Raw genomic sequence first — 15045 nt, 5'->3', positions numbered from 1 at the left:
CAGAATCACAATAGTGACTTGTGAGAGTTGTGAGTTAAATTGAGAATAACGTAACCTTTGAAGCGAACGTTCGTTCTCTTGAAATTATGTATGGTAAAAATTTATTTTGGACAAATCTAAGTTAAACTAGCATAATGTTATACTTCTACATGAGGCGATGGCACTATCATTATTACCGTTATAGCACAGACGAGAGATGTATACTCGCAACTGCCGAACAAGTATGAAGTTATTTAGTATTGTAATCGATGTATGTAATTGATTAAATTATCAGATATTGTTTTATTTATTTATATGATTGAAATTAAAATAACTTGAGTATAGGCCTGGAGAGGCGAATAAAACGAATGATGAATTAATGAAATCTTACAAAGATAAATATTATAGATTTTTATTGACGCTTGCAATTTCACGACTGTTGTCTGTGTGTCTGTGTAGATATGGATACGCTGTGTTTTTTTTCCAAGTATGTCACGCTGGCATTGGATTTTTGGAATTTGTAGTGGTTTTGTCGAGAAGAAAATATAAAGTATAGTTGATAAAATGTTAACGTCTTAATTACAAGTTAGATCGAAATTAATTATGATCTCTGTTGAATTCCATAATACAAAGTTTTAGATATTGTATTTTCTGGAATGAACAAAAAAAAAAGTATTACAAATTCATTAGGTGGATACTGTTTATAGATTGTAAAATGAAAAGAGAGATTAGTTAAACATGCATATAGAGAACAGATATTGTATGTCTGTGAGTATTGTTCGATTTACCCTCAATATAACATTTATAACCGGGTCTATCGCGAATTTATTTTTCATTTCTCATGCTCTGAAAGAAGGTCATTGTTGTTCTAAAAGGTGTGCAGAAAATTATAAGTGTCTGCGTCTGCAATCTGCACTAGAGCATTTTACGTTCGAAGTACGATTTTTTTATTTTATTTGTTTTTACGATAAGCAATTGAAATTTGAGTTCAAATTGATTTGTTATACAATTTTCATTCTGATATTTGACTCTCCATTCCATAAATAACGATACTTTTGCCTTAATTGTTAATTGAAAGTACCCTCCAGAAATACTATATGTATACTTGTCATGTATAATGTATACTTAGTCATGTTTGTAAAAAAAAACAAACGTACGCATTTTACTCGTGTTCGAAATGAAAAGTAGTGTTTAGCTCGGGTGAAGGGCATCATTTCATATCTTGGTTAACAATCTACTATTGTTACCTTTATGTACCGACGTTTACCGATGTGTTCAAAACGCGAAATTTTAATATTATATTGTACTACATATTCAAAATTTTATATGCACATATATGTAGTCGTATGTAGGTAGAGTCGATATGTAGAGTGTAGTGGATATGTAGTCGATATGTAGAGTCGGTAGAGTCGATATGTAGAGTCGATATGTAGAGTCGATATATAGAGTCGATGGGTAGTCAACATATAGAGTCTACACGTAGAGTTGAAATAATAAATAGACGACTCATGAAGACAGAGTAATGCAGTCAAAAAACAGTTTTTGCAACGTTTAACTCTTCAAATATCGCGACGAGTTTCAGATAATGAAAGGAAAACGGTTATATAGTCTGCAATAAGCCTAAGTAGTTTCGGAGTAAAGCCTAACGCGGTAAGTTTCTCCAAAATAATGTCATTGTCGACACGATCAAAGGCTTTTTGGACATCAAAATATATTATATCTACTTGCAAACTTAGATCAAGGTGATGGGAAATAAAATCTGTTAGTGATAATAGATTAGTGTTGATCGAATCGAACGTTTAGTGCGAAAACCAAGTTAACTGTCGCTGAGATATGGGCTTATTTGGACAGAGATTTTTTGATGTTTAATAGATTCGAATACTTTGTATAGAGAAGAGAGAATGTTAATATATTTTTCCTTTTTTATTGTGGGACGTACCACATCATCGTTGATCATCGTTAATTTTTCATTGTGATTGACATCTGTATATACAATTTATAGAAGAGAGAATAGCAATGGGACGGTAGTTTTCAACTTTAGAAGAGTCTTTGGTCGGAATGGGTTTTACACGTGATGTTTTCCATACAGTCGGATATTTACCGGTAGTTATGCTAAGTTTGAAAATGTATTGGATAGGATGAAGCAAAAATTATTTTCCAGCTTTAATGATATAAGCGTATCTGGACCCACCGCAGATTTGGGTTTTAGTTTATTAATCGCTGTATTAACATCATCCAATGATATTTCTTTAAAGTTAATTCGAGTAGCAGAGCAGAAAGAATCATTTTTATGGTATGAGCGGAATCTAATAAAGGAATATCTGGTAAAAAGACACTAGAGAAAAAGTGGGAAAAAGCTAAAGCAGTGTCAACACCCTTACACTCTTCGCCTTTGTATGAGACAAATCCGCCCGTGGTTTTCAAACTGCGCATATGATGCCAGAATTGTTGTGGATTAACTCTGATGTTTTGTTGAATAAGCCGAACATGATCATTGTAACTATAAAATTATCAGGAAATTAAATCGTCGTGAGTAACGATACAGTATTAAGTACCCAGTGACAGAATTCTAACGCAGGAGTTTCTTTTTTTTTTTTTCTCTTTCGAGTAAAGAAATTTACCTTTAACCAGGTAATTGAAAAGTATAGTAAATAGGTACTGGGTAAGCAGATTCCGGTACCTAATGATTGTAGTCAAATTGTTCTAAAAGTGAGTAAAGAGAGATTGTAAGTTTTTAAGTATGAGAGCGATAATTATAACGGAAATTTATTGCCATTTGACGGGATAGAGAGACTTACCTATGTATAATGGATAGACCAGAGCAGTATGAGTAGTCTTATTGAGAGGTAGTTAAATCATATCATTAGAATGAAATAGAAATACGATATTGATAAACTACAAGTGATGTCATTACATACTAAACTATCCTGTTACCCAGTTTGGGAATGCAACTAATTACAAGCTAGTGTTATTTTTATAAATGAATTCTGGGTTTTCTTAATACAACCGATAATGGAGATATGAAACAGTATTGCAAAAGTGCGCTGTAGTTTGTTTTATTGAAACGAGACGGAACAAAAAAGTAGTATAGAAAGACGATTGTATCATGCATGGATCAAGTAAAAACAACTGTGCGAGCTGTGTGCCTGTGTCAATACTCAAAAGAGATGGCATGATTCACTGGCTCAAGTTAGTTGACGATCAGGAGTTTATTAAACGAAATGGATGTTAAACCTAACCATGCTGAGTTTTTGTAAATATTATTTTAGATGAATAGTTTACACGTCGCCTTTGATGTGAAAATAAGCTGTTGTTGTTAAATTTAATCCACTTAGAACACCATAATAGACTAAATGACTATGTGCAGTCTTGACGAAATATACATGTATGAGAGTTGTAGCTCCTTTTTAATATCCAATAAGCGAAATGTGATAGTATTTCAAATATTTAAATGATATTGTGATAACATTTGACATCTTATATTTGGCTATGGATGTTTTAGTATTTTTGAGTGAATACCTACTTTTGAGTCGCAAACTTTGTGACAGTGAGTTCGTGACATTGATTAAACTTTTGTATAACTCGATGTTGTTGATGATTAATATTTGAAGAAACCTCTAGTTATAGGAGAAATGTTAAATTGTTGATTACTTATGTTAATGCAATAGTTCTTTTGAGACATTGCAATAGTTCTTTTATACACACCAAGTTCTAATTATCATGATTTTACAGTGATCACAATTGTTATTCATATTTAAAAAAATGTCAAATATATAGAAAAATGTTTTACTATACAATTTAAACATAGGACAAAAATATGGTACAAAGTAGACTTTAGACAGTACAAGGACATATCTGGTAATAAGCTTTTGAATAGTTGAGAATGGAAAGTATACAACAGATCGATTTGTCGTATTCATGGAATTTGTGATAAAGGCTGACAAGTAAAAAAAAAAGTAACGTTGGTAAAATATTATCTTTTAACTGTAACGATTAAAACATGAATGGAGTAAAGGGAAGTCCACATTAACGCACTATAGTAATACTTGGTCAAGAAAGGTTTGATTGTTAAATGTAAAATTGAAAACGTAGTGCAGAGGTCTAACCATTTTTGGCTGTAAAACAATGGGTATTGAATTAAATCAAAGACAAGTAAGTTTAAACGGACATAACTAACGTTTGGTTGTACGAGAATACAAAATAAAGTTTACATAATAAAAACTGAGCTTTGTTAGTTTAAGCTATTATACGAAATTTACAACAGGTACGAGTATTAAGATTTTTCTTGAATAGTATAGATTGAACGTAGGTACCTACGTAGCAAAATAAACAAGTGTGAAAAGCCGAGTAAAAATTTTGGACCTTTACGGGATAGTAATAAGAAATAGAAACGTTAATTAATGACTACTAAGAATGAACAAGGAGAAACCGAAGACCGAATGTCATGATACTATTTTCAAGTAGAGATACATTGTAATTTAACTTAACACATTTTCAGATCATGTAAATGCATCAATTCTAATAAGTTACGTTTGATTTAACTTCTCTGGAAACTGTTTTGATGTTTAAAATATTTTTTGACCATTGGTGGAAGATTTAAAACCGATCTAGCTTTTAGTGATGAGGTTCGTGCGCCGGAGTCATGCACGAAGTCGGATGGCCGAATGTCATGATTTATTTATGTTAACATTTAAGATAGCAGTTAAATAATAATTCTACTGTGGCAACATTAGTACGTTACCCCGATTAATACAGGGGTAGCTGGGAAAGTAACATTATACTGTTGGCAACACGGTAGTTTTAGCAAATGGTGGGGCACGGAGTAACGGGGACAGACTCGTTCACTTGGGTTGAGGCGGTCAAAGAGGACGCATCGCAAAGGACTGGTTAAGTCAGAGTACCTGTAAGTACCTCCATTGTTGTGTTGGTAATAATTTAGAGTAACCATGCAAGAAGCTTCACAAATGAGACCTATCTCCCACATCAATAGTAAACAAACAGGCATATTAAACATATTAATAACGGGTCACTCACGTATTTTAAGTCGAAAACGCTCGACATGTTTCACTCCGTACCGAGGAGTGTCATCAGGAGCTTCGACTTCAAATACGTGAGTGACCCGTTATTAATATGTTTAAACAAACAGGATTGGGAAAGTCTCCGACAGAGGTAACTACAGGCCGATCTCATTGGCTACAATAAGAGCTACGATCGGGAGTCGTTTCCCTGTTGCACCGGGCGTGGAACAGCACCAACAAGTACCTAAAAGCCATTGCTGCGAGACGGGGCAATCCTATTCAATTTTTCTGGGTGAAAATACACACAATGTCGAGTTGCATCACCGCGAAAATATTATTTTATAATATCCAGCGCCCTATTAGTATTACGGTAATTTATAACTTTAATGTAATATAATTTAACTGTTTATTAACCAATGTTTTTACATGCATAGGTACTAACAGGAGTATGGATTGTAAAAATCTGAAATAAATAAATAATATTTATCCATTCATTCATATATACGAGCATTGCTTAGATTGATATTATATACATTGTTTATCTTATACAAATTTGAAGATCAAAATACGGGCTTCTCGGGCCCTTTTCATAAAAGATTTAAGGTAATACAATACACAGGCCAATTCGAGTTTTAGTTATCAGTTTCTGATATGACCTGTCAGTGTCAAAAGTGGCGTTTTTGGTTGAAAATATGTCACTTTTGACACAGATCTAATAACCAAAGCTCGAATTAGGCCTGTTAGTCATTTTAATACCATATAAATTTGTATTAAAAGAGAAAAAATCAAGAAACGGGCCCCTGTTATACGGTTCTGTTTGTTGAAAGTATGTATTTTATTGAGTAAGTAAATCAATAAACAACAGCACTCTTAATATGGTTTTTAAACGTTGATTGTTAGTATATGTCAGGTTAGGGAATAGTGGGAACTGGTAGTCAATTATTTACACAAATTTAATATTAATATTTAGGTAATACCTAAGCTTTGTTAAAAATATTGTGTAGGTAATAATCAGCCATCGTAAACTGCGAGCGAAATCCATTGAAATGACGTATGACAACCAGTTACAACCCTAGTACTTCAATGGATTTCGCTCGAAATTTACGATGCCTGGTAATAATATATTTTAATAAAATGCTTAGTTTTAATTCAATAGTTTTGTTTGTCACTTTGCCGCGAAATTGTAATCTAAAAAGATTTTGGTGATCGTTTCACAGAATTTTTGAAACCAGTGTTTTCAACTCCGATAAAAAGGTCCTTAATGCACTTACATGGTTGTCCAACAGTTCGCTTCGAGAAAATTTACGGCCGTCTTTACCTGTGGTACGGCGGGTACCGGTACACAAAGAACCAAGGTCTCGGAGCCAAGACCTGGTGGAAGTGCAGCAAGCGCCACAGCAAGAACTGCTCCGCGTCGCTGGTCACCGTCGGGGGGACTCTCTTGAAAGTCGGCTTAATGCATAATCACTGACGGCGCAGGAAATACTATTGCCGTTGATACCGAATGAGACTTGAGTTAGCAATATCATTCCGTATCCGTCATATTCCTTTTTATTAATACTTTTATGATTGTCGCTGCTTTGGGTCCCTCTTCAAATTATAATGCGGAGGAGGAGGGAGATCCAGGGCATCGAGTCACGCTCGATAGGCCGCTCTTGAAAGTCGGATTGATGATGATGCATAATCACTGACGCTTAAGCCTAATAATCACTTCTTCTCATTCAGTAACGAGACAAGTTGGCGAAATTCCGTAACCATAAAGCGTACTTGAATTTGTAAAATAAATACCCACGTCTTATATTTCTTACTTTTTTTGAAATGTTGGATATGTTACTCACAATTAAGACATTTACCCAACTTGATTAAACGATTATTATTAGTATTTTTTTTTTAAATGAACATCCCGTCATTTAATTGCAATAAATTGTATCACCAGTCGTTGCATTTTATCAAATAAGAGGATATTTGATATATTTCACGTGAAGAACTTTACCTATCTACGTATGTATATTAATGAAGAAAAGAAGTTCATATTTGCATCAATGTGTTTTCAAACGCTACGGTGAACGGTGCTCGCCCTGCGTTATAATCGCTAAAGACAGTTCAATGACACTGTGTTAACTATGTATATATTTTCAGTATACTTCGGCGTGTCCCAGAAAGGCAACCCGGTGGTGACGATGGGCGGGTACCGCTTTAAGAGGACCTCCGCTTACGGTATAAAGACGTGGTGGCACTGTATCAAGAGATCTTCCACGGGCTGTGCTGCTAGCATCAGTCTGGTACAGAACCATATAAGAAGATTTAACTGTCAACATAACCACTAAATGATACCAGTACCGTAAATCATCCCAACTAAGTATTATATATAGTCCAGGTAAAAACGGGACTATATTACTAAGACTGAACTGTCTGTCTGTCACCAGGCTATATCTCATGAACCGTGATAGCTAGACAGTTAAATTTTTCACAGATTATGTATTTATTGCCGCTACAACAACAAATACTAAGAACAAAATAAAATAAATATTTAATTGGGGCTTTAAATATTTATTTTATCATCGAGCAATAATCGGCAAATAAATCACGTTTGTTGTATGGGACAAACGTGATTTATTTGCCGTTTTTTGCTCGATATTACGGAATGGTACGGATCCCTTCGTGCGCGAGTCCATCTCGCACTTGGCCGGTTTTTTAAGTTTTTCCTTTACAGTCATAACTATATAAAGGTAAATTTTGAATTAATTTTGGACCATAGTTGGGAGCTTTTAGTTTCTAGTTGGGTGGTCTTGCGGTACATAATTGCAGGTCGTTACTAGGGCTCCCGGTATCCGTGTTACACGCCGATACGAATACCCGTGTTCTTAAGCCCGGCGGTACTAAGAACCCGGTTTACACGGAACCGCCGGGATTCGAAAACGTTTCGAAGGAACGTTCCCAAGAAACGTATCTCAGACACGTATCTCCGTTTACACGGGTACTTAAGACCGTTCCGAACGGGTCCAAATACTCCGAACCAGTTTGAGCCAATGTACAATGGTAACAAGGTCCACTATTATTATGTTGACTTCAGATGAATTCGTTTGTCGTACGATGTTTAAAGTGAAGCTTTTATTCTATCGCCCCAATTTATTAAGTTAAGATTAAAACCGCGATTTTAATACCGTAAATCGAATTAATTTCCGATTTTTTTTAGTTAAATGCCTACAATCCGAAAAAAGTTTCACTTGCATCGTGGTTTCATAAAACCGCACAATTACTTTTTTTTAAAATTGTTTTTAACCGTATTGATAAAACATAGGTACTGAGCCATCTTCCTAATCTTCCTATGTTTAATAGTAGGGATACATAATTTTTATTTTAAACTATTTATATCATTTAATAAAACCGATTGCTTCTAAGCTAATTACAAAAATTTGATATCGATCATAGTTTTTTTTATAATTACATAATGGTATAGTATTTTCGTTAATAATAGGTGTGCAGACAGAATACAATATTAATTAAAAATAACAGTTTAATTATTTGGTGGTTATTTTTATCTCGGATCTATTACTGCTTTGCGAAAACAACAAACCTGCCAACGGCGCAAAAAAGTTATAAGTAGGTACACAAAAGCGGGATTATCGAGTAATTTTACCCAAGAACCATAAAAACCCATACTACCTTGGATAACTTGCGAAAATATTGCTAATTACATTAAGATAGATCTTTAAATTGGTAATCATTCATAATTCACTTTGGTCACTTTCGCACTAGCGTTCAGGTAATAAACTTAAATGCGCACGTTGCCGACCGGTGGTCCATCCATCCATTGTTTTCCAATATCCTTTTGTTTGTCATCGTCGAAAATATGTAAGTTCCCAAACTATTATCACAAGTGTCACCGCCAATTACAAGCTTTATGTCGTTGTAATAAGGTCAAAACATCTGCACAAGAAAATGTTTTCAATTGTTTTGTAGCTGCACCGCACTAAAAAGCGTTTTACTGTGGTAAGAGGTACCTAAAGTAAAAACAATTAGAATTTATTGAGAAGGTGCAATTTTATCAAGTTGATTTAAAGTGTTTATTAATAACTATAGCGACCCGCCCCGGCTTCGCATGGAGAGTCAAGCATAATAAAATACATTCTGTAACAAGTATTCACTTCGGAAGCCTAATCATACTAAGAGTTCAATGTCCATTTATCTGTCACCACTCACTAGGCTGTATATCATGAACCGTGATAGCTAGACAGTTGAAATTTTTACAGATGTATTTGTACGGAACCTTCGGTGGGCGAGTCCGACTCGCACTTGTCCGGTTTTTTTAAAAGTTAATAATGTGTTAATTATTCTTAAAATATAGACAGACAGCCATCGCGCACTTTTTTGTAGACCAATGAAAGAGAGACAAGTCCACCATACATAGATATCAAATAGATTGGGCAGCGTTTTCGATTAAGCCAGCGTGATTTTTTCTAACTTCATTAGCAAACATCGTCATATTTCTACCAATTTAAACAAAACCTTAACAAAATATACACAAACATTCCCAAAGAAAAACTTCATTCATAGGTGAGGTCTGGTTATCGCGAACATACAGACAGACATACGGACCCGGCGGGGGACTTTGTTTTATAAGGTTTACCTACATTATATGACAAGAAATACAATTTCATATCATGTTCTTAAATTAAACTTAAAATAAAGAAGCAAGTTAAAATTGTATTTTTTTATAAATACTTACTTAATGCCAATTTCGAACATTAGTTTGACTTCCTGCCTACATACAGAACTCGATGGTTCTAATATTCTTTTTAAATAGGTACTAGCAGGTTTTTATATTATATTGCTAACCCGCAACGTAAAAAAAAGTAGCTATTTAAAGTGCTATATAAAATACTATACTTTGATAAGAAGCGTGAATACTCTTAATACCTATTGCAAGCAAAAACTACATGCTCAAGAAAGGAGTTTCTAAACCGTTTTAATGAATTTCGACTCTATGACCCACGGAATAAGGTTAAATATGACAGAAACTCGTCATGAATCTTTTGTCTATTCATTTGTAGCTGGCGTTCGTTCCTTCGCTACTATCGTCAAGGACGTGTCCGGAGCCACGGATAAATAAGATACGTATCTTCGAATACCCGTTTATCCGTGTACACGGGTCTTAACTACACGTTTCTTAATTAAACGTGTGGAACGGGCCAGAAAACCGTTTACGTATTATTCGGAAACGGGTATTCGAAACGTGTAAACGAAACACGGATTCGACCGCGAGCCCTAGTCGTTACCATCTCTTAGCCCGCGGAGTCCTTCGGATGTGATGTTGCGACGATAAGTTATTTCCAAGTCCCACGGACTCGATATCTCAGAATCAGTAATAGTATTATCATACAGAACGGCCACGCACCGCTCCGCCCCGACTCGAATTACTTCACCCCGCGACAGCAGATTGACGGCCGTTTGCCGGCCGCTCAGTACTATTTTTAACTTACTCACACTATGACGCATGACACGTGTACAGACGTGCCGTTCACATATAAAAACGCACACTTTTTGATGAATAGCGTGTCCGCCCTGTGTCGATATTCCAAACATTTATATATTTATTTATTTAATTTTTATTGCACAAACACAATACAAATGTACAAAAGGCGGTCTTAATGCTACAAGGCGTTCTCTACCAGTCAAAGTGTAAGAAAAGTCAAAACCCACTTGTTTGTTAGAGCAAGCAAATTTGTTTTACTTCGTTAACTTTTATATTTTTTAATATATAAAATATGACTAACATTTAGCGCCACTTCCACCATCGCACTAACCCGGGGTTAACAGGTTAAACCGTTAACCCAGTATCAAATTGTACTGGTAACTATGGTAACTCACTTTTTAACCGGTTAACCCCGGGTTAGTGATTGGTGCAAGTGGCCCTTAGAGGAATATTTGGTAACGTATTTATTAACAAAAAAACAAAGGTTTTCAGTAAATTTACTATGAAATAAGCGTTGCAGGTCAATAACCTACATCATGGCAAAATTAATTAAAATGTTTCTTTAAATATTTATAAGTAAATTAATGGAATTTCAATATTTAGCAAAGTGCCTTATTAAAAAATAAAACAAGTATATAGAATATTAAGTTTGTAATATTATATTTAAAATATATCTAGCTAAATAAAGTGGCGACAATATAGGTAAAATGGTGCAAGCCGCTAGAACTCAATTAAAGCGCACCGTTACTTCATTATAAGTATAACTAAATAATTTAATTATGAACTTTCAAATTATTGGAACAGTTGTCAGTCAGTTGATTTTAACGGTCACAAATTTGCTATTATTAGATAGACAATATTACCTATAATGAATTTGCTCGTTTAATTTTAATAATTTCATATTTCGATGTTATCAAGCCAGACTTAATCTTATATATTTACATATAGGATGTGTGTGTTATATAATAAAACTAAAGTTGTTTCTATCTATATCCTATTTTGATTTAAGACATTTTTGTTGCCATATGTTTTAATATGTGGTATGAATAGTAGATTTTTAACCAAGGGTGGAAAGTGAACCAAATCAGCAGAGATATCTATATTAGTTCGAGGTTGATTTCGATAATACTTGGTCTGAAAATGCCAAAAAGCTCGTAGCCGTTGCTCGAAGTACAAAAAAGCTCTCCACCGTAAGGTGGAAATGTAATTTTCCACCCGGCTATCAGCCTATGAAAGGTGAACTTTCCGAATAGGAGAGATGAAAAATAATACAGGCATGTTAATAGGCAAAAAGGAAACAGGGCTTAAGCCCAGGTTTGAACCAAGGCGAGTCTATAATCATAAAATTTCATTAAATACCCAGTAGGCTATGAAAGCAACGACTTTTAAACATGAATAAGTACTAAATTTAACATTTTTCAGGATTCCGACTGGCGACGTTCGAGACGAGCAAATACGGCAACCGCGTTCTTATTTTTGAGTCTTACCGGTACCGGAAGAGGTCAGACAGCAGGGGTCCCAAGTACCGGTGGTGTTGCATCAAGCGTTGCTCCCACAAGTGTCCTGCTACTGCCATCACCCTTGATGATCTGGTTGTCTCTACCAAATACGAGCATACTCATCCTCCTGAGAAAGACCTAGAACATGCGATGATCCCAGTTACGTACGCGCATAGCTACATTCCTTCCTAAGAGAGATGTAGGTTCTCTGTGCTAAAACGTGATTTTGTTTGTAATAAATGTAGAGATAAATATTTTTGAATAGTACTATTACAGTTAGTACTTACAGTTCTTAGTCAAACTTATAGTTTACTAAATACTAATTTTGACATCAATGCTGCATGTAATGCGGTCAGCATGGTGCTTATTAACAAACCTCTCAAATTTTTAAGACTTGATTCAACTTATGCTATGCTATTCGCACGTTTACATAATGTGTGGAATATAAGTGAATTGCCATTTAGATTCAAAAATATTCCGTTACAGAGTTTTGTATTTATCTTAGCTTTTTGTACGTCGTTTGGCAAAACATCGTGAAACTGTACATACATAAATTGACTACCCAATGTAATTTTACCTACAAGTAAAACTATTTGTTTGCATAACTTCTCCCAGTTTTTACTCCCTACGTGTATGTGTAGGTATGTACCAGGGATTTTAATCCTGAGTATCCTGACCACTTTTTAGATGAGGCCCTAATTATAAGAACGGGGCGCGGTCACCCAAAGCTGTTATTGGACAACCATCTGTTCACGAAGAACAAAACTTGGTCGAACGGCCTCAGCACACACTGGGTGTGCAGCCACAAGAACTCAGGGTGCAGAATGACGGTTCTTACGCATAATGATGCCGTGGTGAAGACTCGGGGCTTTCATAGTCAGCACAGATACTGAGAGGATTGAGCAAGTACCTAATGCCTGACTTTGGAATCTGAATGGACACCATCAACTTTTCAATTCGCAAAATTTGTTTAGGAAAGAAGTGGGAAGAAAGAAAGGGTTTTATGGTTTTAGCAGTAATATTTAAAATAAATTCCAAAATTACAGCTGTTTGTTTAAAATCCTCTTATTCATAGTCGATCAATTGGAAGTAATGAACATTCCACCAGTGTCACTTAGCTGTTGCTATGCTAGGAAGCCGCTTTCTGTCCCTCACGATCTAGCTTTGTTGAAAACAGTGTCTAATAAAAACTTTTTCCTAACATAAAATGAAAATTTATTAATAACATTAGGTTACAGGTCAGGGTTAAATAAAATTTGAAATTCATACAGTATACATATACCTACATACATAACTCACATTCTCTCAGAAAACGAAAGAGTTCTTAGACGCTGCTTGTAATGGAATGTCCCGTCACGTTCACTGATCACTGGTCCTTCTGGTACAGTCACCTGCAACAATATCTTGCACAACGAAGCGTATTCGTATATGTGATACCATCTTATTGGAAAGGCATAAGAACGTGGCATATGATATTTTTATCCGTTTTGTTGAGATATTTATGTTTGTACCTGCAAATAGCATTTGGTCAGCCCCTTTGATTGCGTTTCTCTAGCGCACTTGATTTCATCATTTTGAACTAACAAGTTTTCCAATATTTCCAGTGTTCTTTGGCCTCACGCCAACCGGCAAGCGCTGCCTCGACATCGGGCGCAGCCGCTTCACGGTTCACCAGCACGAGGGTCCGAAGATACGCTGGCGTTGCCTCCGCAAGTACTACGGCTGCCTCGCCTTCGTACTCACCATCGAAGACCAGATAATCAAGATAAGGGATGTCCATAACCACTGATACGACCAACGCTTACTCTTTCAGTCTTGTTTTGTTTATCTCAGAGAAGTGAATGTGTGTCAATCCAGAAGTATGAAGTTTTTGTAAAGATTGACTTTTACATCTATGAGAAATAAATATACTATGGCTCCCGATCCTGTCGATTACGGACCATATCGTTTCTAGTCAAATTGTATTAGACAAATACATAGCAGTATAAACTTTAGTTTAGACTACCAAGAATTAAAATAAAGTTCAAGAGATTACATTTACCTACTGCTATTTTTAAGTAGTAAATGGATATATAATTTTTCTCGTCATATTTTATTTCAATTAACTTCATAAAAATTCACGTGCATTAAATTAATAAAATCTGCTCACCCACTTTTCCCCTTATTATCTAGGTTCATTATGAGTCCTTAATTATCGCAGTATTTATCTCTTCGTATCTTTGTCGTTTCTCTACTTTCCTATTTGTTTTGATTTCTCACAGGTTATTTCGAAGAAAACCGCAATGGTAACCAAGTGTTCGTGATGGGCGGCCACCGGTTTACCAAAGACTACCAGAAACAGTACAAGAGTCGGTGGCGATGCAACAAAAGAAACTACGGGTGCAAGGCTTATGTGACGCTGTTCGAAAAAAACATTATTAAATTTACAGAACATAACCATACTTAGAACTTCATTCTTGTCATGTTCATTCATTGTCTTAATTGTGAACTTGATTCCAATGTTATTACACATTTTAATAGGAATGGGATTGAGTTACATAGTTTCTTTTAATTGTTTATACCGGTTGCCTACAATGAAAAAAAAAAGAGAAACTATAGTTTTGAATGAACTGTTATGATTAAAAGTTTCTATTATTTTATTTATTATTCAGAGCCCACTGTGTCCCACTGCTGGGCAAAGGCCTCCCCCCTCTTTTTTTTCTATAAATTATATTTTATTTTGACTTATAAACATTGTCCAATTATTTTTAATACCTTAATATATTAGCGACATATATCAGACATGTTCGATTGAGCGGTATTCATATTCATATAACTTTTCAGATATTTTTCACCTATATTTTAGTATAACTTTTTCAGATATATTTTTCGTCCTGAATCACAGCGGAAACAAGGCACTACAGTTAAATGGCCATAAATTTAACAGGGCGTATATCAAGAAAGACAAATCTGGTGAGATCTCTTGGAGATGTGCCAGAAAGGATTTTGGCTGTCGAGCCTCCGTCATTACCAAAGGTTACGATTATATAGTTGAGGTGAAAAATGAACATAATCATTGATAATTAGACGTCAT

General features: G+C 35.1%; 1 protein-coding gene across 24 annotated transcripts in view; it reads left to right on the top strand.

Annotated features, from left to right (window-relative positions):
• LOC134755337 (protein tramtrack, beta isoform) overlaps window positions 1–15045 on the top strand; it is a 598730-nt gene that overhangs the window by 221107 nt on the left and 362578 nt on the right. Inside the window, exon 5 of one of the 24 annotated variants that reach the window (XM_063691841.1) lies at window positions 11896–12179. The exons of the other annotated variants lie outside the window; for them this stretch is intronic. Coding sequence (XP_063547911.1) covers window positions 11896–12164 — 269 coding nt within the window. The 3' untranslated portion in view covers window positions 12165–12179. Of the gene's footprint in view, window positions 1–11895; window positions 12180–15045 lie in introns of those variants that run through there. 24 annotated transcript variants of the gene reach the window in all.

Source organism: Cydia strobilella, chromosome 2, assembly GCF_947568885.1.
Source record: "Cydia strobilella chromosome 2, ilCydStro3.1, whole genome shotgun sequence".
NCBI lineage: Eukaryota > Metazoa > Arthropoda > Insecta > Lepidoptera > Tortricidae > Cydia > Cydia strobilella.
Note: the sequence above shows the minus strand (reverse complement) of the source record. Positions and strands in the feature narration are given on the sequence as shown.